This window comes from Leuresthes tenuis, unplaced genomic scaffold (assembly GCF_036924035.1).
Source record: "Leuresthes tenuis unplaced genomic scaffold, fLeuTen1.0.hap1 SCAF_1, whole genome shotgun sequence".
Classification (NCBI taxonomy): domain Eukaryota; kingdom Metazoa; phylum Chordata; class Actinopteri; order Atheriniformes; family Atherinopsidae; genus Leuresthes; species Leuresthes tenuis.
In genome coordinates, this window is record NW_027325355.1 from 13,028,837 (window position 1) to 13,056,443 (window position 27,607).

General features: G+C 39.7%; 2 protein-coding genes across 2 annotated transcripts in view; both read right to left on the reverse strand.

Annotated features, from left to right (window-relative positions):
- Positions 1-8,050, reverse strand: part of dmd (dystrophin) — a 226,826-nt gene extending 218,776 nt beyond the window's left edge. The window contains exon 1 of the mRNA XM_072368727.1: positions 7,964-8,050. Within this exon, the coding sequence (XP_072224828.1) occupies positions 7,964-8,045 (82 nt within the window). The 5' untranslated portion in view covers positions 8,046-8,050. The remainder of the gene's footprint in view (positions 1-7,963) is intronic.
- A 7,507-nt stretch (positions 8,051-15,557) lies between these two features.
- LOC140269872 (transmembrane protein 47-like) overlaps positions 15,558-27,607 on the reverse strand; it is a 30,705-nt gene continuing 18,655 nt past the window's right edge. The window contains exon 3 of the mRNA XM_072365258.1: positions 15,558-23,377. Coding sequence (XP_072221359.1) covers positions 23,199-23,377 — 179 coding nt within the window. The 3' untranslated portion in view covers positions 15,558-23,198. The remainder of the gene's footprint in view (positions 23,378-27,607) is intronic.

Genomic DNA, 27,607 nt, shown 5'->3' on the forward strand with positions numbered 1-27,607 from the left:
AAACGTCGCATAATTTATCTGCACAGACTTTCAGAAGCTTGCCTATCAGGCCAAGGGCTCTTTCTAATGTTACATTTGAAAAACATAGATCTGACTGAGAGGTACATTAATATTTGGCTGAGGACATGCATTGCTCAAAGTGCTAAACAGATCATTCAAACTCATCATTAAAGCGCAGATAGAAATCACTCAGGGCATTTGCAAGCTCTAGACGAGACTCAAAACCATCTCTGTGAATCCTCTTATCTCCCTTATTGTTTTCCGATTTGTCATGACGTTAGAAAAGGATCATAAGAAAAGTGTCTGAAAAGAAAAAGCACTATTCTTTGTTTTTTCAAGTGAAAGTGTTTCTTTCTGTCATTCTGTGTGCACCCTATCACTGGTATGACCGGTGATGGGTGTTCTTGCGTGTGTGTAAATGAATAGAGAGTCATTCCACTGGGATCCTCACAAGTCTTCCTCCCCTCAGCCTCTTCCAATTTCTTTTCTGATCTCTTATGACCCAGAAACTCCATGTGGGTCAGATCATACAGTGAGTCCTCCCTTTCCACCCGAGCTGGGAAAGAGTGTGCGCATTCGTGACATTCACCAAACAGTCATCTTGTTTTACCGCCATTCTTTTTTCCCCTTTGAAAACAGCTACTTTTCCTCTCCAATATTTATCTTGCTTGATCTTGTTTCTCCCACCGTCCCCACTCTTGCTCTCTATTCACATCACGCAGCCTTTCATTTTTTTAATACGGAGCCAGATCAAATCTCGTAGGATAAAGAGAATCTGTTTTCACACACTCATTCACTCACTTCATTGCCAGCAACTCACCCATCTGAGGACAGATAGGAAGCCAGCAACTGTCTCTGGTGCCCTCTTCTGTTCATAATCATTATTACCATAGCGCCACTGACTTGACAGCAAAAGCATGTGTTGTTAATATCAATCAATCTTATAGTCTACTGAGTCTGAGTCTTTCACTCTAAGGAAAATCGGATTCATTTCTTCTTTTAGATAAGGCCTGCTTTATATCTATAATTCCTTCATACAACAAACATTCTCTTTACTTGATCCTTTTATAAGTTTAATAACTTGTTCACAGGTACCATGACTGCAGCTTGACTGAACCAAAGTTCCAGGAAAAATGTCTTTTGTGTGATGGTTACCTACAGTTTTATATGCGCGAGAGTTCTATACATTCACAACCTCACTTGCTGTGTATAAGCTTGTTTGTGTTAAGTTTATACACATTTCATAACTAGTTCACCTAACAAAGCTGTAGAGGCCAAGCCAAAGCTTTAAGCCACTGAGGTGATGCACCGGAGTAATATTGACACGCTGATTTTCTACCTTGTTTGATGTCATTAAAGTACGAGTCGGGATTGCCACTTGAAAACTTTGTCCATTTATTTCCTCTTCCTTCTGTTACACATAAAAACATCCACACCTGTTGTATCCACCTATCGCTTCAGCGGTCAAAAACTGTTTTCCCCATCCAAATGAAACACCTGTCAAGACAAGGAGGGTTTCTTTCTTTTATAGCCATGACCGCTGATTACCCAGGGAGACCTGACTCAATACCCAATATGGCTCCTACAAAAGCTATTAAACTGATTTGGGGTTCAGCTGGTTCTGAATAAAAGGGCCTGAAAGTAGTCAGCAAATTGATTTAACCCCCAAATGCGAGGGTGAACAAATTCAATTGGGTTGGAATATTGGAAATGCAGCATTATTAAACAGAGACATGGCTGCAGTAGCATGCACACTGTAAAAAGTTGGACTGGGGTAATTATCATCCATCAAATAACCAGTAACTGACACACAATAAAAACATGTACATGCACTTTTAAATCAATATAGGCTGAATTCAAGAATTTGTAGTAATTTCTTGATTTCACTTTACACAGTTTTTGGTTGGATAAAATAAATCAGTTGAGTTTCATTGTATTTTTTTTTTTCAGGATCATCAGAGATACAGGAAACTGAAAACACTGAAAGTCTTTGGTTGTAATCACTGCGCACTTGAGCACAGAATGCACCAAATGGGGTCAGGTCAGCACACGCTTCACGAGTTAGACCACTATAGATATCTCTCAGGTATAGGGCTGGGTATTGATAAAAAAATTTCCATACCGCTACCAATACCGATACCTTCACTTCAATACTGGTTCCTGAACGATACTTTTTTCGATACCAATTTTATTATATCAATTCTAACAAAAAGGAAATTATATTCCACATAACAGTACAAATCTTCAGTTTGATTTTTCAGCTCAGACTTTTTCCAATCCAAGCAGTTCTCTTACAGAAAAAGTGAACAACAAATAATTTCCAGCGCAAAACAGTTGCAAATAGGTGACAGGTTGGTGTCTAATACTATCCTACATACTGAGGATACTTTTCAGAAGAGTCAACATGTCTGCTTTCTGCACGTATGAAGTTGCAGTAACATTAAGATTACTACCGGATTTTGCTGAACGTTAATTTACCTGTTAAAATGTCACACACTGCGCTGTCCTCTGTACTCTTAGATGAAGCCGAGTCCAATGGTGGAGATTTTGAATTATGCCGCTCGGGGCTCTGTGGCGTCCACAGGCTGACTTGAATGCTGACAGGAGGATGGTTGCGGTCTGACCTTCTAGCAGTCAAACACGAGCAACTTTCTGCTCTTAAATTGATTTTGTGCACAGTCAAATAATTAATTAGTTTAGTCGCGTTGCTGTCCTCAGCAGCGATGACTTTTTGACATATATTGCATCGCGCACCATTGGCATCAATCTTGGTGAAATGGAGCCACGCTTTTGACCTCGGTGGCATTATTTAACCGGTTCGACGACAGCACAAAACTACAGTTCCCAACACAGATACACGTGAACCCCATCTGTGGGCATAACCGCATTTTCCTGCATGTTGCAAAGTGTAACGTTAATACAGCCAATCGAGGGTAGCATGATCAGCTCTTGATCACATGATTAATCTCTCGGTACCGAAACTTGGCACCGAAAGACGAGGCATGTTTGATACTCAAGCATTTCGATCAGTGTCTTAAAAGAACCGAAGTTCGGTACCCAGCCCTACTCAGGTATGAGCATTTTTAATTAAGTAACTGTAACAATTTTGAGTAAAACTGATCCAACAGTATTATAAATCCAAATTAAACTAATAAAGATGATTACTATGACTGCTTTGTATTTTTGCCTTGCACAAAAAGCATGGCAAGGACTGAGGGGGTTGGCATAGTGTCACACTTCAAGGCTTCACAGCTTTCTCAATTAAGAGAAAACTGTCTCTAGAGGAATATTATAGTGTATTAAAAACATTTCTAAGATATCAGCCAATATACTAATCTTCCCGATGGAATCTAACCTCCCTCCCCCACTTTAACATGTTGCAACGAAAGACTGCAAAGCACTTAAATGCAGGGAGACTTGCGCACAGTGGGGAGTTTTTATTGTGCTCGTAACATTTGCTCTGTTGTACATTCATTTCTTCGGGACAGGCTTTAATTATGACTTCCAAATTGTTTCAGTCATGGTCTCTAAACATATTGGTTGCCATACGGTTTCTGTTCTTAGTAGTTAACAGGGAGGCCACAGCAGTACAATCTAGTCTCCTTTCGTTTTTTTTTAAATTTCAGAGTATAGTTTCAAACTGCCGAACTGCATGTTCACAGGAAAAATTGCTTCGCAGATCAGTATATAACACCAAGGTTTAGTCGCTACGCTTTTGTAGTCAGGCAATGTTAGTCAATATGTTTGTGACTTCACACTTCACACAAACTCATTACGTAAACAGGTGTATCACTTTCAGTGTACAGTATGTGAACAGCTAGTTCAACATTTTGGTGTTAATTCAGATTTTTGTCAAATGTTTTTGTATGCGTTGGTGTGTAAAATACTAATCCAGTTGATTGAATTAGAGCAAATTTTTATTTCTTTCCAGTTGCAGGAAGACTGCCTAACAGATATTAATCCGATAGGTATGTAGAACATGCACTCCAAACTAAGCACTTCATGCAGATTATAAACTGTTGGGAAAAAAAATGGTTGTTTCGAAATTTAAGCACCAGAAAATATAATAAACAGACAATTGTATGGTAACACTTGTCGTGACACACAATTCCTTAAAGTACTTTGGTTGGCCTTCCTTAATCAAACTTTCATTGTTTTTGCAATAATCAAGCAGAAAACTTCCCTTTTTTCTTTCTTTTTGATTACTGTAGGACTGGATGAATGATAATAGGGAACTGAACTTGCACTTGACCATATTCCAGACTCGAAGTTAATGACCAAGTTAGACTTTAATCTAATTTTTCTAATCAAAATGATGGGATGTTGTTATTGCAGCCAACACTGGCCTTCCTGTTTACTCTAACTCTGTTTCATGTTCTAATATTAGTAATTCAGAGTAATTCAGCTGTTTGTGCCAGACAGTGGTTCTCTACGTCCATCCCATCCATCCTATACCTGCTTAATCCAATTCAGGTTTGACCACTGGGCTATCCCAGTGGTCAATGGGCGAGAAATAAGGCAGAGTGCACCCAACAGGTCCATCACAGGGCTGCATACAGACAAACAACCATGCACGCTCACTCCTAGGGTCAATTTAGAGACACCAAGTAACCTAACATACGTGTTTTTGGATGGTGGGTGGAAGCCAGAGTACCTGGAGAGAACCAACACATACTTTTGTATACCTTGAGTTTACAAATTTTTACAAATTGCCAATCATGGTGAACAATTAGAGAACAGAGGGAAAAGTGTAACTATCTCACATTAGAATGGACATAAGAACATATGGATTGAAATTCTGCAAAATCATCTAAAAATCTATATGCAATTTTGCTGTGCTAAATTTTGGAAATCTGCGAATATACTGTATGTGCATACATCCAGCAAAGTGAAAATCAAAATATATAAAATCTTAAAATTCCAAGTTTTCTTTTGGGATACATTACAGTTTTCCAACCGGCATGTTGACTATCTGTGGAGACAACAGTACAAAGATAGACTGCTACCTTTAGCTACTGACGGAAAGTCCAATAACACAGAGGGAACTACTTGGGTGGTCAAATATGACACAGCGGAATAAGGGGGCGGGCACATGAAAAGAGATGAAAAAAAAAAAGAAGAGATGGTTTATGGGGAAAAACAAGGAAGAAAAAACTCCTGATAGGGAGCAAAACTGTAAACAGAAGGGGTTTGGAAAAACTGAGAGTAGCAAATAGGAGAATGAAGAGCTGGAAAAGTGACGAGATAGAAAGAGAATATAGAGAGACTGGGGGCAATGAGCCTGCCAACTAGGCTATCTGACACCACTCAGCAGCCGACATCAGGCCAGCTGAATGCTATTTCCAGTCTGAGATGACCCACCAGCTACAACATGGGGGAGCGGGCAGGACAGAGATAGAATAAAGTGTGTAAGTAGTGGAAAGGTCTTTATTTATTCATCAAAGCTTTATTTAAAAAGACACATCACAAAAAGACACTTATTTACACAAAGAGACAGAAAAACAGATTGGAAACAGATTCACTTCTTTCAGAAACAGAATAAGTGAAATTACCTGTCCCCAAAATAACTCCTCTACCATTCGTCTGTCTCAGTCAACTTGTCGATCGATGTGTTCTACTGCTCAACGGACCATCCCAGGTCAAATATAACAGGAAATTATACCCTTTCTGTTTCAATGGACATCATTCAATGGATTCAGTGTCATGGTCAAACATCACTCAAACAACACCTTCATCCAGAACACTTTTAGACATAGGCGTGGCTACATGGCATGTCGTCTCATAAATCATTGAAGCTTAAGTTATTGTGGTGTTGTCCCGAAACGTACCAAGGCAGGTTGAGGTCTGAGCCTTTACTAGTCTATAAAAAGGGTCAAATAATCAGTAAAAAATCATTAAGCGCAGGGGGAAAAAAGGCCACATCGGCCCTACCTCCTGGGGACCTGCCCCTGTCAGTTTCCACCTTGGCAAAAGAATGAGTACTTGCAAAACCTCAGAGCCTACTTGCAAAAAAAAAACAACAAACAGAACAAACACGTACCTATCAGCTCAGGTAAATATCAAAATGTGTAACATATACAAAAGTGTCCCCACCTGCTGCAACACTACCACCATGATCACTATACTTAGAAAGTGTATACTTAAAATGACTACTTCTTTGTGAGATTTTCACAGACAAAGTGCTTATGCAGCACATCATAGACAACATCCAAGCAGGGATGTGAAATCGGCCCTGTCTTCAGATCATTGGATCGTGGCCACTGTCGATGGCCGATACGCGATACAATCGCCTGAAAGGGCGGACGCAGTTACGTCAGCTAAAAAACTCGCCTGGCGCTGACCTGGCCGACAGCAATTTAGTGCCAAATAGGAATGTTAAATCGGTTATTTGGGCATATTTCAGGTTTTTCCCGGATGTCAACAGTGAGCCTAAAGACCTAATGCCACCTATTTGCACAATATGCAAAAAATGTGTGCCTGTGAAAGATAAGGAGATGACAAATTTATTTGGGCACGAGTTCAACCACCGCTGTGAGATCAGGTGCTGCGGCCGGATTAAGCACAAATTCATCTCGGCAGCCCACAATATCGGCTTATTACTAACATCTTACGGTATTAAATTAATTCAAGATCGCCTTAAATATCGCCATTTGAAAAAAAGATCACGATCCTCCCTTCGATCGCCGATCGAAAATCACTCCATCCCTACATCCAAGCCCTTCTGAACCCTCACCGATATAACTTAAAAGCTAAAAGAATAGAAAACAAAACTATTTGTAAACTTCATAACAGAAAGGAAATGGACAATTTCGCAGCACTGTCAACAAAACCAAGAAGCTGACAGCTGATCCTAAAGGGGAAAGGGAGATACAGAATAATACCTGCCCTCTCAACATCAATGAAGCTGAGGTTAAGCAGATGAAAAGTTTCAAGATTTTAGAAATCAGTATTACAAAGAGCCTATTATAGTCATCTCACACCTTCAAAATGGTTAAGAAAGCAAAGAAATGACTGTATTTCCATTACAAAAAACAATATACAACCATCACAAACAGATAAATAGAAGGAAACGGGCCAGAAAATTAAATTATTCAAAGGTATTAAAGATCTCAACTTGACTTGTTGGGGTCACGGTTCAATTCAGAATTGATTCTTAATGCAAAATGAGTCTTAAGTGAGCAGAAAAAAAGAGTACTGAAGCAGAAGAAAGCAGTGGTAAGTGTGAAAACAGTGTATATAAGTTACAGCAATCTATGACAATAGTGATACTGTAACATAAATGAAATAACAAAGCTTAGGCTTTTACCCTTTAATGGTTTGAAAATTAGTTTTCAACGTAAATATATAAATAAATAAAAGAGTAAATAATGAGTGGGTGAAACTTGTTTTGGTCCTGTTGTCTGTGTGATTTATCTAAAGCCTTTATTGTTAATTATCTTGCATGGGGCATAAGTCTCATAGATCCTTTAAATGTGTTTTCTTATCCCATTCCAGGTATAGAAAATGGATGGTATAATGCATAATAGCTCTATCTCAGTGTCTGCGCCCCTGATTTGGTCAGTACTTTCTTCCTCTCATAAGACTACCCACTTAGGAATAGGAAACTGATTATTAAAGTCACACACTGCTTATCTTACTTTAACCAGTGCCTATTCCCATCTACAACGATCCTTGGCTTAGAATGAAGATATCATGTGCACAGAAAGAGAAAAGGGGACAAAAACAGGTACTTTTGACTGGATCTCTCATCGGTACTCGTCTTGCTGATGTGAAACTATTTTGGGTGACTTGGGCCGTCGCTGGTGTGCAGCAAGATCGGCATCAGTTGTAGCAACGTTTTTCAATTACATTTACTGACGCACGGGTCAGCAGAGTTCTGCGCTCTCTCCACTTTATCTCTATCCATCCATCTTTCAGTCACACGGGCACACAGGCTGGGGTTAGGGAAACTTTGACGTCTTACCAGATCGACACTTAATGATCTCCCCAAACTCGTCCTCCACCGGCTCGTCGCAATAATCCTTGGGGCGCACACCCTCCGCCATCGATACCAGAGCAAGTGTGAAAAAAGTTTAATTGTAAAAGGGAGGAGTTGACCGAGCAGTTCAGTGAAAATCAACCAGGAGAGAGTCGGGCTGGGCGCTAAAGACAAATCCTGACCAAACAGTGAACGGTTCAGAGCGCGACGTTGACACAACAGCTGAGCTGAAGATGAAGGAGGAAGAGGTGGGCCCGACAGTCTGTCACTCGGGAACAGACGAAGGGGAGCAGGTGTATGTGAGGGTGGGGCGGAGGTTCAGAGCATTCCCCACCTCTAAATAGTAAGTTGTTATGAGGCGGCTGGCTGCGCGCCGGCATAGACGCCGAGCGTAAAACCAGATACCCATCTGCATAAGTGGATATTTTGGAATGATGATGCTTAGCTGAAAAAATGGTGACTTAATCACTGTCATATGACTTACTGTATGCAGCGTGAACAAATGCCACAGGCTGTTTCATTGACCACTTCTTCCTTTGATGACAATGACTTTAGGTCACGTATAGCGAGTTTAAAAGTTTTACGATCTTATTATCAGAGACCTTTTTAATCATCTTTAAAACACTTGATGGATGAAGTAACATGTTTTGTCGTTGAAGGAGAAAGGGAAGATATAATTTTCTCATTTGTGAAATCACATTCGAAGTCTTAAGTGTTGTTTCTGATGGGAAAGCGCTTCGGTCACTGTTGCGCCACGTCACTATCGGAGAAACTGATACCACATTGGACTGTTATGTCTCATAACAGTAAGCCGAATGTCTCAAATGCGATGAACACCCATTAGCCTAAGATATGTTATTATTAGATATGATGATAGATGCGTCTCTGGGCCATATACTCACGGAAGGGGGGAAGGGGGTTGATGTCTGGATGATGCGCAACTAAAATATTCAGACGTCGGCATTCCAAGAGGCACGCTGCCGTCTGTGCAGGGAGAAGTAGTGTTGTGGGGTGGGCTGTCGGGGAATAAAAAAAAAAAAGCAGGCAGGGCGATCATGGGGAGTAACGTAAGTTCCACAGACAATTCTTAACGGCGCCTTGTGTGAGATATTATCAAAACTAAGCGAGGGTTCGGTGTTTTTTCTGAGTTTTTGAGTTGGGGGTGACTTTAGACACCCACATTATTTCCATAATTTCATATTTCACCCTTTAGGGCCAGGGTGCATCTTTGAGAAGACTTTTGTTTTTTAATCGGGGCTAATAAAACAGAATCGAAAGCTCAGGCCACATTCAGAGGTGGTCCAAGATGCGTTTGTTCACGTTCGTTTAGCAGTCTGAACAGAATGGGCCACACCAAAGAACAACCTATTGACCTAACATTAGCCCACACAAGCGGTGGAGTTTCCTTTCAGTCTCCTCTTAACGTGCTTTCCCTCAAACAAGCTCTGAGTACTGCATGGTAGAAGAGGACCGTACACTTTATTGTAACATGTCAATAAAAATCTATTAACACAACACAGGTGTTATCCTTTTTGCTTTCCAATGAAAGTAAAAGGTTATTTTACTCGTTTTTAGATGTCTTAACGGTCTTGGGCCTTTTTATTTACCTGACTTACTTTCATCATATCAACCCTCGCGGACCCTGAGGTCTTCCGGCACTGACCTTTTGACCATACCACGCGTTCGATTGAAAACACACGGGGAGACGACTTTTAGTTATTATGGACCCCGATTGTGGAACAGCCTGCCGGAGAACCTCAGGGCCGCGGAGACTGTTGATGTTTTTAAAAAGAGGCTCAAGACTCACCTTTTTAATCAGGCTTTTATTTTATTTTATTGATTTTCTTTATTCCTTTTAATCAAACTTTTGATCATATTTAACTTTTGTTCTACATAATTCTAATTATGCTTTAAACTCCATGTTTTAGTCAGACATTTTAAAGGGGAACTCCGGTGTTTTTAAACCTAGACCTTATTTCCGGCATGAAATACGTTCATCTACTCACCGAGAAAAGTTTGGTGAAAGACGGCGTCCTTCGGAAGATATTTAGATTCCTCGAGATCCATATAACGGAGTGAACGGGGCTTAGACGATGCAGCCTCTAAATAAGGCATCTGTCTTTATTTCACCAATACTTTAAGACGAATGAATGAATGAACGAACGTGTACTATTGCACTGTTAGTTCATAATAGCAATGTTGTTGTTATTGGCGGCTGTGGGGGGTCTTATAGAGGGCTTTCTACACACTCGTCTACTGGGATGACGTCATTGACGTCAGCGGCTGCAGCACATCCTTTTTTCAATAGCCTAGCCTGCACACCTTTATTCTTTTCCAATCCTGAGCATGCATGAGGCGACTGTGGAAAGAGAAAAACTCCCTTTTAACAATAAGAAACCTCTGGCAGAACCAGATTCAGGTGGCCATATGCTGCGACAAGGTGGGGTTTGAGTGGAAAGGAACGAGGGGACAACAAACACCATAACACTAGACCAAGGATAATACAATGTTTTTCTGCAAAGAGTAGAGCCTGTCACAACAATCACGATTATCTGAAATTAGAACATGTTTTTGTCATTCAAAAGTTGAATTTTGTTGAATTATCTTCTTACCCAGGGATAAAAAGACATCCAGGTCTATGAGGCTAAATGATGAAAATATGCTCACATTCTAAAATTGTTGTGGCCAAGTGTTTTGTCAAGATTTGCGCTCTCGTGCACAGATCCCTTTCTTTGGGTAGTAATTACCGCTACACCTTACTGGCAGAAGTGTTTGCAAAGAGGCAGATTTGAGAGCAGTGTTCATAAAATATAGGAATAGATCAACACCAATGTATTGATAAGCTACTGAGGGAAAAGTTTTTCAGAGGGAAATGTGTTCTTTGAAAAAACTTTTAATAGATCAAGATCCTTATAGAAGAATAGAACAGAATAGAAAAATACTTAATTCATCCCCCAGTGGGGGAAATTCAAAATTATATATGATATTCTAAAGCATTTAGAATGGTAATGACCCCTGAGGTTTTAAAATTCAAGCCTCAACCATGATGTGACCTCTGTTTACAAGATATTATACAGAAGTCATTTTTTTTATAATTTAATTTATCATTATTATTATTTTCATCATTATTACTTTTGTCAATGGTGGATGTAGTGACAGTATAGTATAAGTGGTAGTATAACTATCAGAAAAATAACATACTTTATTGTTATTGTAACAAGTACAACACAATTAGGTGCCGTCAATGTGGTGTTAAAAAAAAAGTGCAAAAATGATAAATAAAATAGATTAAAACAGTAATCCAGCATATTGCATTTTAAGACATGTATTGCACATAATTGCATTCAAGTTGCTGCTTGGTGTTTAATGTCCTGATGGCTGCGAAAGAACCTGTCCTTCAATCTAATAGTCTTTTGAAGCTTCTGTCTCTCTTGCCTGATGGCAGCAGGTGGGACAGGTTGTGACCGGAGTGTGAGGAGTCTGCTAAAATGCTTTTTGCTTTCCTGAGGCAGTGGGAGATGTGTCATGTTTACACTTGGCTGTGGTGTTTTGGTTGTGTTCTGAGTTCCAGGCCAGGCTGAGCTGGTATCCAGGAAGTCCAGGAGGAGAGTCTGGACTGCTCCTGCCAGCACACCTGCTGCTGATCTGCAGGAGCTCCAGTATTCACCAGGAGTAAGTACATTTTATGCCTTTGAAAATAAAATGCGTGTGTAGATCTCTTGCTGGTATGTCGGAGGAATAGTTGTATGGAGGGAAGTGAAGGTCCAGTGGGACCAGGGGAGAATTAGTGGAAGGAGGTGGTAGGGAAGAAGTGGTAAGGAGATGAGGGATAGCTCTGAATGGACAGATAGTGAAGGAGGAGAGGAGGATAGACAGCCGAGGGCAGAAGGGCTAAATATCATGATGAGATTTGAGAGAGAGGGGGGTGTAAAGAAGATTAATCCTTAATCCTTGATTAAAGTCTTTAACCAAAATCATCAGGGCTAAAATAGAAGAGGTAAAATATGCTCAAGTGCAGGGAGTTGGAAACCTGTATATAGGATGTAATTCAGAAAAGAAGGCGGAGAAAGCTTGAAAAGTGGAAGAAATTGGAATGGTTAAAGTAGCCAGGGTGGTGAAGGTTGGTGAACGGAGGAATAGTGGATGTAAGGGGCGGATAACTGCTATCCCTCTTGGTCTTGACATGTCTGAGCTTCTGACAAGCCTTACAGTAAGGAACAAGTTTGTGGAAAGAATGACAAAAAGAGTGGAGAAAAAATAATCAAAAACCATCTTGGGTGAATTTGAGGGAAATGTGTTGCAGAAGGTATTATATTCTGGATTTATTAGGTATGGAGTAAGAGAATTTGTAATAATGCCTAGAAGATGCTATAACTGTCAGAAATTTTGACATGTAGCAAAAAATGTTCAAAGGGAAAAGAAGGTGTGCTCGATGTGGAGGGGGAGCATGAGTATGGAAAGTGTGAAGAGGGGGCAAAGCCCAAATACTGTAACTGTGGGGGTAACCCATAGTGCAGCATATGCAGGATGTGAGCTGATTGGTGGGGGGAGGGAGGAGGTGGAGGTTCAGCAGGTCAAAGCAAGGGATAAAGTCTCTTATGCTGAAGCAACTAAAAAGGGAAAACGCCAGCAGGAATGGAGGGCAGGTCAGAGAACAGGTAGCAGCAAAAGAGCTAATTAGTAAGAAAGAAGCATGGGAAGCTGAAAAGCTGAAAATGGTCACCTTTATTGCTTGAGTAATGAATGCTACTGTTGAGATCAAATCAAAAACTGAAAGGATTTAGATTGTCATAGCTGCAGAACATCACCTTGTCATGAAAGGGCTGAAATGGGAAGAAAGAAATAAAGAACTCCAAGTGCAGTCGAGCCAAGACTCAACATGTATGGGTTCATAATAATTACGATGCTAATCCTTCAACGGAATGCCAGAAGCCTGTTAGCTAATGGTCAAGATTTCAAACAGTTTGTGCTGAATAGGAAGGAAAAGCCAGATGTGGTGTATGTGTGTACAAGAATTTTGGCTAAAACCACATCTTGACTTTGTATTGTTTGGGTACGTAGCAGTGAGGAGAGGCGGGAGATTGGGAAGGAGGAGGATGTATTACATTTGCAAAGCAAGGTAAAGCATACAATATACTAGGCCTCGGATATGAGCAGGAATATATTGTGGTAAAAGTGTGGGCTGATCGGAAGGAAGTGGCAATAGTTCACTATTATAACCCATGGGACAAACTAGAGCTAACCAAGCTTGAGGAAATTGAAGGGTAGAATGAAGATAACATAAAATGGAATGGTGATTTTAATGGACACAACACCTTGTGGAGGAATAAAAGAACAGATATTAATTGGTAGATAACATCAATATTACTTGATGAAAAGAGCTTAGTGTGTCTGAATGATGGAAGTTGCACTCAAGTTGCCTAAAAGAGCACACATCACACCTCTTTTTGTTGAGTTCTACTGGGTACCTTTAGCCGCCCGCATCAAATTCAAGTCACTGATGTTAGCCTACAAAGTGCTTAATGGAATGGCCCTAATCCACTTGAATGCTCTCGCAAAGGCTTACATCACAACTCGGTCACTTCAAAGGATTGTCGTCTAGCAGTGCCTACAACATGCACAAGACAATCCAGACTCTTTTCATGTGTTGTTCCATGATGGTGGAATGACCTACCAGCGCTACCAGAACAGGGGGCGTCCCTGTCTATCTTCAAGAAACTCTTCAGCTCTTCAGAGAGCATCTACCTACCCTAGCACTTACCTTGTACTTCCCTACCCCCACTACTGCACTTCTATTTCTGTACTTCCCTCTATACCTGCAGGCTATTTCTACACTGTCATCCCTGTCACCCCTGACAGAGCCTAACTAGTGGTTTTCCCTCCATATAACTTAGTGTTAGCTGTAATGTTATATCCTCATATGTAAGTTGCTTTGGACAAAAGTGTTTCCATATGCATAAACATAAATACAAGGAAGGTGGCTGTTCTTGATTTAGCTCTTTAGCACCATTGTGTGACTGGACAGTGCATAACAAAGGGCCGTGACCATTACCCCAATTGGAGCAAGTTAAATGTTTCAGTTTTAATGTATACAGAGAGCCCAGGTGGCAAATGAGTTTTTCACAAAGCTAGCTGGGGAAATAAAGCAAGGTATAATGACAGCAGCATTAAATGATATCCCAAAAAGTAAAGGCAATAAAAAGTAATGCCATGGTGGAATGATGCATGTAAGGAGGGAGTGAAAGATAGAAACAAAGCATTTAAACTTGTCAAGCGTTGATTCGGTATAAACAGGTTCCGGCAGTTGTAACAAGGACAATAAGTCATGAAAAGAGGATGTACTGGAGAAACGTCTGTGAAACAATCGGGAACCCTACAAGCATAGGAGAATTCTGGGGAAATATAAAGAAGATGAGAGAAGACAGAAGAGAGTGGAACTAACCCATGCTAAATAATGATAAAGAAGTTGCAATAACTAACAAAGAAAAATCTGGAATGACGGCTAAGGCATTTGTCAATATACACAGTCCAAATAATTCAAATGAGAAAGAGAAACCACTAAAGCTGGAAATATACAGGCACTGAGAAAGGAAAATAGTGGACATAGTGAGTTAGATGTTCCTTTTACTATTGGAGAACTACAAAGGGCGTTATGTAAAACAAGGGAAAGTGCCCCAGGAAAAGATTAAATAAGTTATACAATGATTAAACACCTGAGCGAAGGAGGCTTATATAAACTACTTAATTCAATAAAATCTGGGGGGTCGGTATAATGACCATTAATTGCTTCCTTCCCACAGACACCACCAGCTACCAAGTTTTTATACCAAGTAAACACTTCAGACTCATGTTTATTTTAACCCTTCAAAAGCTGTTTTTGCAAGCCCGCTGCTTTCTCACATGAGGAAACTGCTTTCGAAGGGGTATACTGTTGCCATATGTGTAGGTTGTACATTGACAGCAAAAATGTTAAAAAGGCTACTACGCACTAGCATAGACATTGTGTAGGTGTACTCTGACACTTGACTCTGGCGCAGACACAGAACTCTCACTTTAGGCAGGATCTATGATCAAATTTTTGTCACTGGACTTTTAACTGTAGAATCACAACTTTGATTGTTGTTGTTTTTTATGTTACAATGCTGTTGATCAAAAGTTCTGTGTAGAGATGTACTTACAATTTTAACATTGAGATTGAGTTATGATTTGTGTTGGTTAATCTTCACACACCCAGTGAATCTAAATGTATATACAATGCAACTTCATAGAATGGTATGCAATATCAACAATAATAGTAATAATAATAATCAAAAAGTTCAAGTAGGAGCTTAAGTCTCACCGAATATCCAAAATCAGATATCATGATTAGATTTGAATTAAAAGAATAAAATATATTGACTAATCCTTGAAAATTTTAGTAATTTAATAAGACTTTTCACTCCCTATATATATATATAACCATTACTGGTTTTATAAAATGAAACTAAAAATGAAACAAGTGTGACAGTCAGTACTTCAGAGCTAAATAAAAATAACAGAAGTGGGGGACAATTTGACAAACTGACACAAGAATGAGACATTCAGTTCAGCGCTTTAATGTGCTAGCGTACAAAGAGATAAATGCTCATAAGTGACATCTCTAGAATGGCATCTAAAACATGCCAATGCACATGCACATCCACACACACGCTCTGCCCTCCCTCTCTGTAAACACACTTTGACTGTTCTACTGTCAGTCACACACATACACATATCCTCTTATACATCATAAGACAGTGTTTCTCTCCAGTCTACTAAGAAATGATGCAAAAAAACTCTTGCTTCGGTTTATGTATGTCTACTTTTCATTAGTAATTTACTAAACAAAACAAATGCTAACATCGACAAGTCAGACCTGGGCTAAAGCAAGGGGCCAACATGAATCAGAAACACTTACAGTTGCCTGCAAAATTATTCAACCTCCATCACATGGAGAATCTAACGCAATACGAATAAAAGAATTTTGCTGGCAACAGTACGTAACAGGAATTTATTGGTAAATGATGGTGTTCTTGTTGCAAGCAAGAGTACAACAGTGAAACAACAAAAATTATCTTACTTACATAAGGCCGCTCCAATCTGCTTCTTTGAAAGTCAATGCATGTGGGTAATTTTTTAATCTGGTGCAAATGGTCTACAATCATGTTTGATGTGAGAGCTATACCAGCTTCCTGTTACAAAATCAAAATAGTCAAAAAACTTTTTTCTGCATGACTAATTTAAAACTATTCTCACCTTGAATCTTTGTTTAAAATGTGCTAATACCAGAAGGTCAAACCACAACTTTAAAGGGGAACTCTTTTTAAACCTAGACCTTATTTCTGGCATGAAATACATTTATCTACTCACCGAGAACAGTTTGGCGAAAGTTCAGAAGCTATTTAGATAACTTGCGATCGGCATATATCCATATAACGGAGTGAACAGGGCAGGGACAATGCAGCCTCTAAATGAACGAACACGTACTATAACTCTGTTAGTACATAGCTGCTGTTATGTGGCTACTTGTGGCTATAGAAGAGGTAATGGAGGGAATTCTACACACACCTCTACTGGGACGACTTCATCAACACGCATGGCTGCGGCACAGCTCATTCACTCTGGTAAGAACGTCCATCTTACTCAAAGTCGTCGTTCACATTGTCAAAATTTGATCAATATCCTGCCATGTTGCACAAAATTAGCAGTAGCAAACTCTGTGTGAAGTTAGTCGACTGTCACAGAGAAAGGAGTAAATAAACTGTGCTCCAGGAGGGCGTGTGGATGAAGTGGTCCCAGGAGAGGGCCTGTGTAGAAATCCCTCCGTTAGTGCTCCTGTAGCCGCAAGTAGCTACATAACAGCATCTATGAGCTAACAGAGCTATAGTACGTGTTCGTTCATTCATTCTTCTTAAAGTATTGGTGAAATAAAGACGGATAATGCCTTATTTAGAGGCTGCATCGTCCCTGCCCCGTTCACTCCATTATATGGATATACGCCGATTGCAAGTTATCTAAATATCTTCCGAAGGACGCCGACTTTTGCCAAACTGTTCTCGGTGAGTAGATAAACGTATTTCATGCCAGAAATAAGGTCTAGGTTTAAAAATACTGGAGTTCCCCTTTAAGAATAAAACAGTAATGTCATAATAATCTTCATGACATAATACGTTTTTGTTTGCTTGTTTTTGCTTCTGGGACGTAAAAAAAAGAGTTAGACATCTTTAGTACTTGCTGTAGAGTATATATTTTTTCGAATTCCAGTGTATTTTAGCCCAGGTCTGTAACAGTGTTATAACCTAAGACTCCCCTACTTCACCAAAGCACAGAGACATCTCTAGGTAGCAAAAACACTCGGTAAACAGTCATGATACAACATCAAATACAGTGTTTTGTATACCAAATATTATGATGGACTCCATTACAGCTCCTCCCCATTTGTTAAGGTCTACTGTTTCTCTCTTCCTGCATGGAGTAACTACATACCAAGTCACAAATGTGCACAACTGCAAGATTTCCTCAAAGGTCATGAGTGACCTTACAAGAAATCTTGGGATCCATACCGCCGAACACTTATTAATATGAGAAGCCCCACTGAACACAGTGAAGCTGCATTATTTTCTAAACCAATGAAAAAAGTGAAAGAGAATCCTGGAAAACACCACTGATCGATATATATATATGGTATGCCTTTTTAGATAATGGCCATATGAATGGGCACTGTTTGTGTTTTCACTAAGGGCTAAAGGAAAATATCAACTCTAACATTAATTTTTAAATAGATTTTCCAGGACCTACCTTCATATTGTTTTATATCAATCAGCTTGATTGAATCTATATAATTAGGTTTATGTCAGCCCTATGAAGGCTTGTAAAGTGAGGCTTGTAAAGTCTAGGTGGCTCTACTTTCAACCAAATTCTGCCCACAAATTAATGTTTTAGCCCAGTAGTTACCAGTTAAATACTGGTACCCTCAGTTGGGTGCCGATCTTGTGCATGGAAGCATCTGGTTAGAAAAATACACCATCAATACATCTAACTATACTGGCAAAGTAGCTTTAAACTCCCTCAAGTCTCAAGTACATCTAACATTAAAATGGTAAGCCCACCTTAATGGTTTAAACTGAAATATCGATTCATCTATCGACTGGATTGCTATGAAATATGGTCAAGTTGCCTTCATCATTAATTGGTCCAACACTTGGGTTCATAACCAAATACCTGCCTCAGAAATGCTTTGTGTTAAGTGCTGATTAAGGCATATTTCATTAGCCTAATTGCATAATTAGCTAAGTCGTTTTTTGGCCAAATTGTGATATCTGCCTACCTTTACTCTCCTACCACTGCTGCGTGACCCTGTCTTATTGCCCATGTCCTCAGCCTATCAGAACACATTTCAGAGTCCAAAATCACTATCTGCCTTAGTCATCTCTTTGACTTGGGCATTTTTGATGCTACACACAAAGATTTTCCAATAACATTCAAATATGATTTAAAGCTAATAAAGAGTATTTTCATGGTTAGAATGTTATCGTGACGCTCAAAGAACCACGTCCAGCCTCACAGAGCTGCAAACAAATAACTGCTGATGAGATTGTGACAAGACATAACTGCCTTATGTTCCTCTCTAACAGTTCTGAGACTAAAGCTATGTTACTCTCCAGTATTCATCATCTATGAAAATTTTCCCCAACTTTTTTAAACATACAGTACATAACATAGTTTTCAAACATAAAATCGTTGTCATGGTATATTTAGTTTGCCAAAATATACAGTGTAAAGAACTACTGTAAATTTACAGTGCACTTTCAAGAACATTTATTACTCTATTTGATAATAATTACTAAGTGAAATTTACATGGCTCAGGTAAACATTAACAGTTAATGATGTTGGTTGTCAAACTATAGTAAATAACATATTACACACTAATAATTTCAGATCAAAAGACACACTCGCTGCCCCTTAAGTTTATTTGGTTTATCTGGGTTGTTGATGATGCCTGTCGTTAAGTTGATTCGTTCCGACGAAAATATTTGTCTCTCCAGGAAATTTGTGACTGAAAGTCCAAAGTAACCTGCAAAGCAAACTTGGTTTTTGGGAGACCAATCAGCAACTGCATTAGCTTCAAGCCATAGTGACAAAATGCAGTGTTATTGCATAGATTTCAATTATATTATGGATGATGCTGAACTGGAGGTCTGTGTTACACAAGCATCTTTTATGTTTAAGATGCGTTTTATTTCCTAATGTGTTACCACAAAAATCTGTTTTGGTTCCCTTTCTTTTAATATAAGGGTAAAAATACATATAAAAAGAAGTAGAATGTAATACTCATTGTAAACAAACCCCAATGAATACTGCGATATACTCTTAATCCAAAATATAGAAAAATATTTCAAATCAAATTACAGTAAGTGCACAGTAAAATACCAGTACAATACCAGTGTTTATGATGCCAGTATTCTACAGTTAATGGTGAAATTCTTTCCATTGTATAAAAAGTTTTGCATTGATTATGGGCGATTAAGTGTTGACTACCATCCTAAAATTGAGGGAATTGACATAAAAGTTGGATATAATGATTTAGGAATTACAGAACTTTAACATGGAGCACCTATCATTCAGGGGGTGTATTTAATTAGGTATATGGCTCTCAAAAGCTGCTGCATGGACAGGGCGTGGATTATTACTTGGTTATTCATTTATCAGTTATGTAGGCAAAATGTCTGCACTTGATTCCACCTTAGTCGTTTGTATTTGCGAGCTGATGCCGAGAACCCACAACATTCCATCAAAGGAGCTCTGAGAGCAAGTAAACAAGTGTAAACTCTATTCCACCTTTCATTAAAATAATTACAAAAGCAGCCGTTTCCTTCAATAACATTACTCTACCACGGAAAAAATATGAGTACAAACCTTGTACAGCCTTCTATGTAATTGTAAACGTATATAAATGGCTTTTGTCTAATTACTGAACACTGTAATATCTGTGATGACATAGGACGTTTTACCTGTTTTTTCAGTGAGATCAGCCCTCAGTCATGAGTGAACTTGCATGAGCTGATTTTAGAAGCAGAGCCACTGAATGACTGGGAGTGCAAGATTAGTTTTATATGTGGTAAATAGGATTGTGTCAGTTTGAATATACGGGTGTCTGTCATTTGTATGAAGCTGTTGCACTTTCAGAGTTCTACATATGTGAAGGTTGCAAGGGATCCAATTTTTGGACGATGGTTGCGTGTCAGTTTCACAATACAAGTTACACAAAATGAAAGATGGTGTTTAAATCAGCATTTAAAGAATTGTAACATTAGAATAGTTATTTCAGGTTTGAATCCCTTCACACTTCCAGAGGGCAATCTGATCCGTTCTTTCACCAGAGCCAGGCAAAACATCATCATTACCGAGACGTGGAACACAGTTTTGCCAAAGCCCTAGCTGTCTGAAATATGCACGAAGTGTCCACTTGGGACAAAGGACAAAAAAACTGGTTGCTGCAATAACAGAAGTTGATGGCAACTGTCTACTTATGAACAAATGACACTTGATAAGGTGGGTGAAGGAGAAATGAGACAGTCACAGACCTCTGAGTTCGAAAAAAATTATAAAATGTGGCACCACTCTTTGCCAAGCCAAAGAGAGGGAAACAGTAAATATAAATACCAGCCTGTTGGTACATGAAAGCAACAGTTATCAGATCGTCTTTTGCAAGGTGTAAGGTGGTCACACTTTGACGTAAAACACCAACCTAACCTTCTACTAAGGTGTCCGTCAATGAACAGTGATGTTTGATACCAGCTTAAATTGATATTTGCTTTTCCTTTGCAAATACATGTATGCCAATCTCGTCTTCAACAAGAAATCGCACACTTTTGGGTGCCGTGATGTGTCCCTGAAATTTATAAAAGACAACAGTTTGGTCTTGAAACACAGCCTGAATATACCAGTAGGAGCAGTTTATGAACAGACGGCTTCAGTGGCTGTGTTTACATGCAAACATTAAGGTATCAGTCCCTCGAGAATTACTTTTATGAGATGCATTTTCATTACTTGAAATACTCTGTCGTGCTGCCTGGGTAGAGCACAGGCGTTCAGGTGATGTGATGGCAAAAAGTAGGCAGTTGGATATGCCATTTCAACTGTTCAATGAGAATGATTAAGGAATGTTGTTTTTCTGACATGTTGACTGTATTATGTTGATATGTTTGATACAAATATCTACATTAAGGCTAGACTCACTGCTGTGGTGGAGCAATAGATGAGGAGGGAATTATGTTCTGTTTTGGAGAACATGAAACTTCCTCTCCACAGCATCCTGGCAGAACGGAGGAGCAGCTGCAGTGAGAGGCTCATCTCACTGCAGCTGCAGGACTGAGAGGTTCAGGAGGTCCTTTGTCCCCCCAGCCATAAGGCTTTTTAACAGTGACTGCTGACATGTTCTTCTCAAATTTATTTATTTAGTCATTTATTACTGTTGTTGTTGTTCTAATAGACGATCATTGTAAATATTCAAAACATTTTGAGCTACTTGACTAATTTGAATTTCCCCCACTGGGGGGGATGAATAAAGTATTTTTTCTATTCTATTCTTCTATTGCTATTACATGAATTAGGCAGTCACACAAATTGCACTCCCTTGCCATAAATTGATCAGAGAATCTATTCACATATGTTTTCAAGTTACATCATCCAGACTAAATACTAGGGAGCTGATCCCTCCGTTTTGCTTTCATACGCAGCACCTTTTGGATGAAAAAGGACAACAATGCTTTTGCAAAAATGCTTAGGTCGGAAATACACTTGCTCTTACTTATGCATTTTCATGTCTTCATATCCTGCATCTTGGTCCCTTTTTCTTCTGTTTTAAAAAAAATGAGAAATGTTTATTATCAACACCAATTCATAAGCCTTGCTTAGTAAATGCAGCATACATCCTTGAGTAAAAAGCATTTAGGGATGTTTACCTTTTTACTTGGACTCAATACTACTACTTCGATTCAAAGCCTATGTCCACACATCCTTGACAATATTGACAACTTCAGTCATGATATGAGCCAAAGCATGCACGCCTCAAGAGTTGTATCTTAAAGTCATGGTTCTATCACAGCTGAGTACATAATCGCAAACATAATTGCATTTATAGCATTCCAACCTTCTTCTCCTTACATAGCTACTGTGCACGTAAACCTAGCCACTGACAGACAATAGATATAGTGTTTAAAGAGAACTCTCTCTTCGACAAAACAGGAAGCAGAAGAGTTGGACCTCAGGAAGAATAATACCCCACATGACAAGTTAGGGGGAATTCTGTTCTACAGGTAATTGAAGTTTAGAAGACATAAGGAGGCAGCTGCGAGTCGTCCTGTCTCACACCTCCAACCATGGGTAATCAATCATGACAGCTGAATGTGCACTCCCTGTGGGTTGCTGTGGTAACAGACAAGAAGGTCAATAACAGAATATTGAGCAGGTGTCTTCATTTTGCTCCCGTCTTCACCTTCCTTCAGGAGGAATCTGTCTTATGAAAATGATTATGTGTGAGTTTGGCATCTGATCCACTGCCATTTCTTTGTAATAATGTAAGGGCTCCAAAGATCTCCAAAAATTAAATAGCACAATACCTGACTGAGCAGTAATTATAATAATCCTGTGGTGCAACTTGAAATGAGGGAAAAAGGATGTTTGAAGTCATTCAACATAAAGATTGGATGTTTGCATGTGAATATACACACACCATTGCATGTGCATGCATGTGTAAGTATACAGCCACGAAGGTAGAGAGTTCTAATTCACAGAGCCGAAAGCTTGGGTTGTTCCAATATAATAACAGCAGTTCTTGAAGTTTAGAATGGAGGTGGAGTAATCAGCGCAAACAATCACCCTATGTTGCGTTGTGTTAAAGCAGTTCTACGAGGGCTGTGTCACAAGTTGTAGGAAGGGTAAACCTGCCCAACCCCCAAGCCAAGCCAAGAATGGATCTGTTCAGTCAGTTCAAATACCCGCCAGGCTCAGCACTGTCACTGAGGGAAAATAAATAGTCTGTAAACCACCGTTTTTTTGTCGGCTAGCTTCAAAGCTTGTGTCAATACAGTTAAGAGGCTGAATGTACAGTGTACATTCTTCCCTACCCATCTTGCTATCTCACCTGTTAAAAGTAGACCCTAAAAAATGTGACAGTGGAGTCCCCAGCTTGAATCAGAATTAGTAGTACTCCTCGTAATTCTTGGGGTTGAGGCAGTAAAGGATTCCTCCGCCGAAGGAAAAAATGGTCCCTCCCCAAGCCAGACCATAGCCCCAGTTGAACTCGTGATAGATCCTCAAGTTGATGCTCTCGATGAACTTGATGGGGTAGAGGACCAAGCTGCAGGCCTGGAGAACAACTGGAGGAGATGCACACAGTAACTACAAGGCAAAATGTCAACAGATTAATACAAATTCAAACGTGTGCCAGCATCTATGGAAGGTTGAAAACAAAAATATAGTTTTATGTTTCAAACTACACAGATTACAATGAATTCCATTTGTTTGAAAGACTTCCAGCAAGTATACAGTTAGAAATCTGTTAAGAGTACTGGAACTTTGGGAAGTTGGGGGAGTGTTTTGCACAGGAACTGGTAGAGAAAGATCCTGTCTTACTACCTAATACAGCATTTTTTTTATTTGTCTCAGACCATGTAGTGGATTTTTTTGCCCATTCAATCTCAACTTGCCCAAACTTGCCTTATCAGTATCTTGGAACTCAGCATGTGAATTGAAGTATGAAACTTTTATTAAATTACTTTCAGCCAAAAAAAAACTTTTCGTTCAATGTCACTGTTTTCCTGCTGCATCAAACATAGAGAAAAAAAAACACTTGTTTAAGATTAAATTTATTGTCTTGTACAGGGAAATACACAAAATTTCTGCTCTGCATTTAACCCATCCAGGTTGGCACCTGTTGAACACACACATGGTCACACGCTGGAGTGGTGGGCAGCCAATCACAGCGCCCAATGAGCATGGGGGTACAGTGCCTTGCTCAAGGGTATCTTGGCCTGAACTGCTACCGCTCCAGCTGTCAGTTCACCAATCTTTGAGTGGCGAGAGTGGGAAACAAACCGCCAACTTTCCAGTTATTGGACGACCCACTCTAACCACTTAGTCCATGTGTATCTACTGTTAAGTTCTTCTCTTTGTCCAACGTTAGTTTGTTTAAGTTCATGGTCAGCTGAGAAAGGGGGTGTCTATTAGCTCTGTTCAACTAGTTTTAGCATATTGTTTGAAAAATTAGATAAATCAAATTAGACAAGGCAAGTGTGAGGTAGAGGGGATGTTTGTAGAGGATAAATCGAAGGGATGGAGTAATACAGGTTTTGAGACTTTTACTAGAGTTCAATGAAAAAAGGAGTGTTTAGGGAAAGATGGCGGATGAGAGAAGGTGAAGGAGGAAAGGGAAGCAGAAAGCATTGTTTGTTTTGACCTTTCAAAAGGAATTCATGTTGTGGTAACATTAGCTCTGGCAGTGAATTAGCATTTTCTTCTAAAACGAACAGATAAATAAAAGCTGAACGTATAATATCCAGATACACGGACATGTTAACACTGATGGTGTGAGGAGTAAGTGCCAAACTGGCAAGATGGTATGCTATATATCATTTAATGAGGGTGCATTGACGTACCACCCAAAACCATCAGCTTCTGTGCTGTTTTGCTTTGAGATACACTTATTTTGAATTATTTGTGTCATATCACAGAAAAACATCTACATTTTGGCAGCTAGTGCTTTCTTTCTTACGTCATGGCAAGCTTATCCCTCTCCTCTTTAGCCTCTTTAGCCTCTTTAACTGTGCTCACGAGCTGTGAAAGAAATTTTTTCAAATTGCGATCTGTCAGACCACAAAACATATTTACCTCTTTACACTAGTTCACTAAATCCACCAAGTAAGTAGTGTTACCATGTCAGATGAAACTGTTCAGTGGATGGATTCAAAGCTCTGGACACAGGTATATTTTATATTCTAAAAGATACAAGCAGATATCTTGCCAAGAATGATTAAGATATAAAAATATTTTCAATAGTCAAATTTAGCACGTTTAAAAACAACAGATGTTGACCAAAGTGCTGTACAAGTAGAGAACAATTAGACAATGAGAAGCATCTGATCAGTGGATCTCAGTGCTCTGGAAGGAGTGGACACAGTTAAAAGGTCAGGAAGATAAGAAGGGGCTAACTCATTTAAACACTCAAAAACAAACAATACGACCTTAAAATCCACTCTAAAACTGGCTAGGAGCACCTCCTCCACCTGTTCCCCTTAGTCCCTCATGTCCCCTAGTCTGCATTTCCCTTGTCTTGTGCCAGTATGTTGTCTCTTCCCATGAGCTACACTACCAGCCTTACGTTAACCCATTGTTCCACAGTCATCGTTCCACAAGCCTGCAGTGAGCGTTCCTCCTGCAGTGCTATCTTGTTTTGTAATTTATTCTTAGTCACAGCCTTAGTTTATCTATTTCAATATGGTAAGTTTCATAGCCTTGTTTGTTCCTCCGTTTTCAAGGAGAGATTTTTCGTTGTTAGTTTTCATAGTTGCTTCCGTTAAAGGAGAGCTTTAAGTTTATAGTTAAAGTTTTATAGTGCCTCTGTCTTTCGAGTGCTTCCTTTGTTTAATTCCGCCTCGTTAGGAAAGCGTGTCATTGTTTTGTAATCTGTTCATAGCTTTTCTGTTTTCCTCCTGGTGTGGAAAGATTTATGTTTGTTAACTTTTCATAGCTGTCCTCTGCCATAGATACTGAGGAGAGCGCTAAGGTTTTTCACAGCCCTTTTCTTTGCTGTGCTCTGTGTGCTTTGCTTGAAAATAAAACCCCTTTGAATCTGAAAATACCCTGCGTCTGTGTCCTGAGTCCGAGGTACCTGACAAAAGCTGACAAAAAGACTGGCTCAGGCCTGAATGTAGACTGTTACGGTGGTCAAGTCTTTATGAGATGAAGGCATTAAGCACTTTCTCAAAATTACAAAATGACAGGAATGGTTTTACTTTAAGGAGGATTCTGAGCTGAAAGAAGCTAGCTCTGATAACTGTGCCAGAGGTGGGTTAGGGTTAGACACCTGAACAACATTACTTCAGTTTTGAGGATCTAATTGTTTTTGATGGATTACAATTTTTAGTTCCTCCATATGGAAATCCATTGGTCTCAAAAGCTGTGCACATAAAAATACTGGCAAATGCATATGATTTAAGTTCACAGTACTATAACTATCCTGAGCATAATGCTGTTATAATAACATGCTTGATCCATACTACGGGAACTGCATAATACTTTCTCTCCTTTTTATTTGCAGAAGTATAACTTTTCCGTTTCTTGTAAAGTCATCACTATCCTCACATCACATTCCCTGTACACCAACAGCTGCACCTCCAGTCACCAGTCCATCAAGCTCCTGAAGTTTGCGATTGACACCACTCTCATCGGACTTATCTTTGATGGTGATGAGTCCACCTATAGGTGGGAGGTTGACCATCTGGCGGCCCGGTGCAACCAAAACAACCTGGAGCTCAACGCTCTGGAGATGGGTGTGGACGTTCAGGAAGAACTCAACCTCACCTACCCCCATCACCCTCTATGACTCCACAATTGTCTTTCCACTTCGTGGGAACTATCATCTCCCAGGACCTCAAGCTGAACATCAGCTCCCTCATCAAGAAAGCCCAGCAGAGGATGTACTTCCTGCAGCAGCTGAAGAAATTCAACCTGCCAAGGACAATGATGGTGCACTTCTACTCCTCCATCACTGAGTCCATCCTCACCTCTTCCATCACCATCTGGTACACTGCTTATAGGCTTAGACTGCTGGGGGACCTCATCTGTCACACCTTTCCTCACTTTGCTCTCTTTTCTCGTTTAATTTCTCAAATGATATTATGTACATGTGACATTATTGTGGTTATTAACTTGTGTTTCCCTGTTCCAACAGGTATCCCTTGAATGGTGTTATGGTGTTTTTCCCCCCTCTTTTCCCTCTTTTCTGTCTTCTCAAACCCCAGCTGGTCGAGGTGGATGGCCACCCTTCCTGAGTCTGGTTCTGCCAGAGGTTTCTTCCTGTTAAAAGGGAGTCGTTCCTTTCCATAGTCGCCACAGGCACGCTCAGGACGGGAGATTGGACTGAAGACAAGTTTTGGTGCAATCTGTTGGTTTCCTTAGCTAGGATATTATTTTTTAATTGGCTCTATATGAATGAATTGGATTATTTTAAATTAATTAATTGGATTTCATTGGATTATGATTACAATTAATTGAATTCCAATTGACTTGAATTGGACTATATTATTTAAGTGCCTTGAGATGACAATTATTTTAATTTGGCGCTATATAAATAAAACTGAATTGAATTGAATTGAACTGCTGCCACCACCAAGGACAGGGGCAGACTGCAGCATGCCATTCAGTCTGCAGAGAAAGTGATTGTCTGCAATCTTCCATCTCTCCAGGGCCTGTACGCCTCCAGGACTCTGAGGCGTGCAGGGAAGATTATGGCTGATCCCTCGCACCCCAGTCACAAACTATTTCAGACACTCCCCTCTGGCAGGAGGCAGTGGTCCATCAGGACCAAAAACCTCACGCCACAACAATAG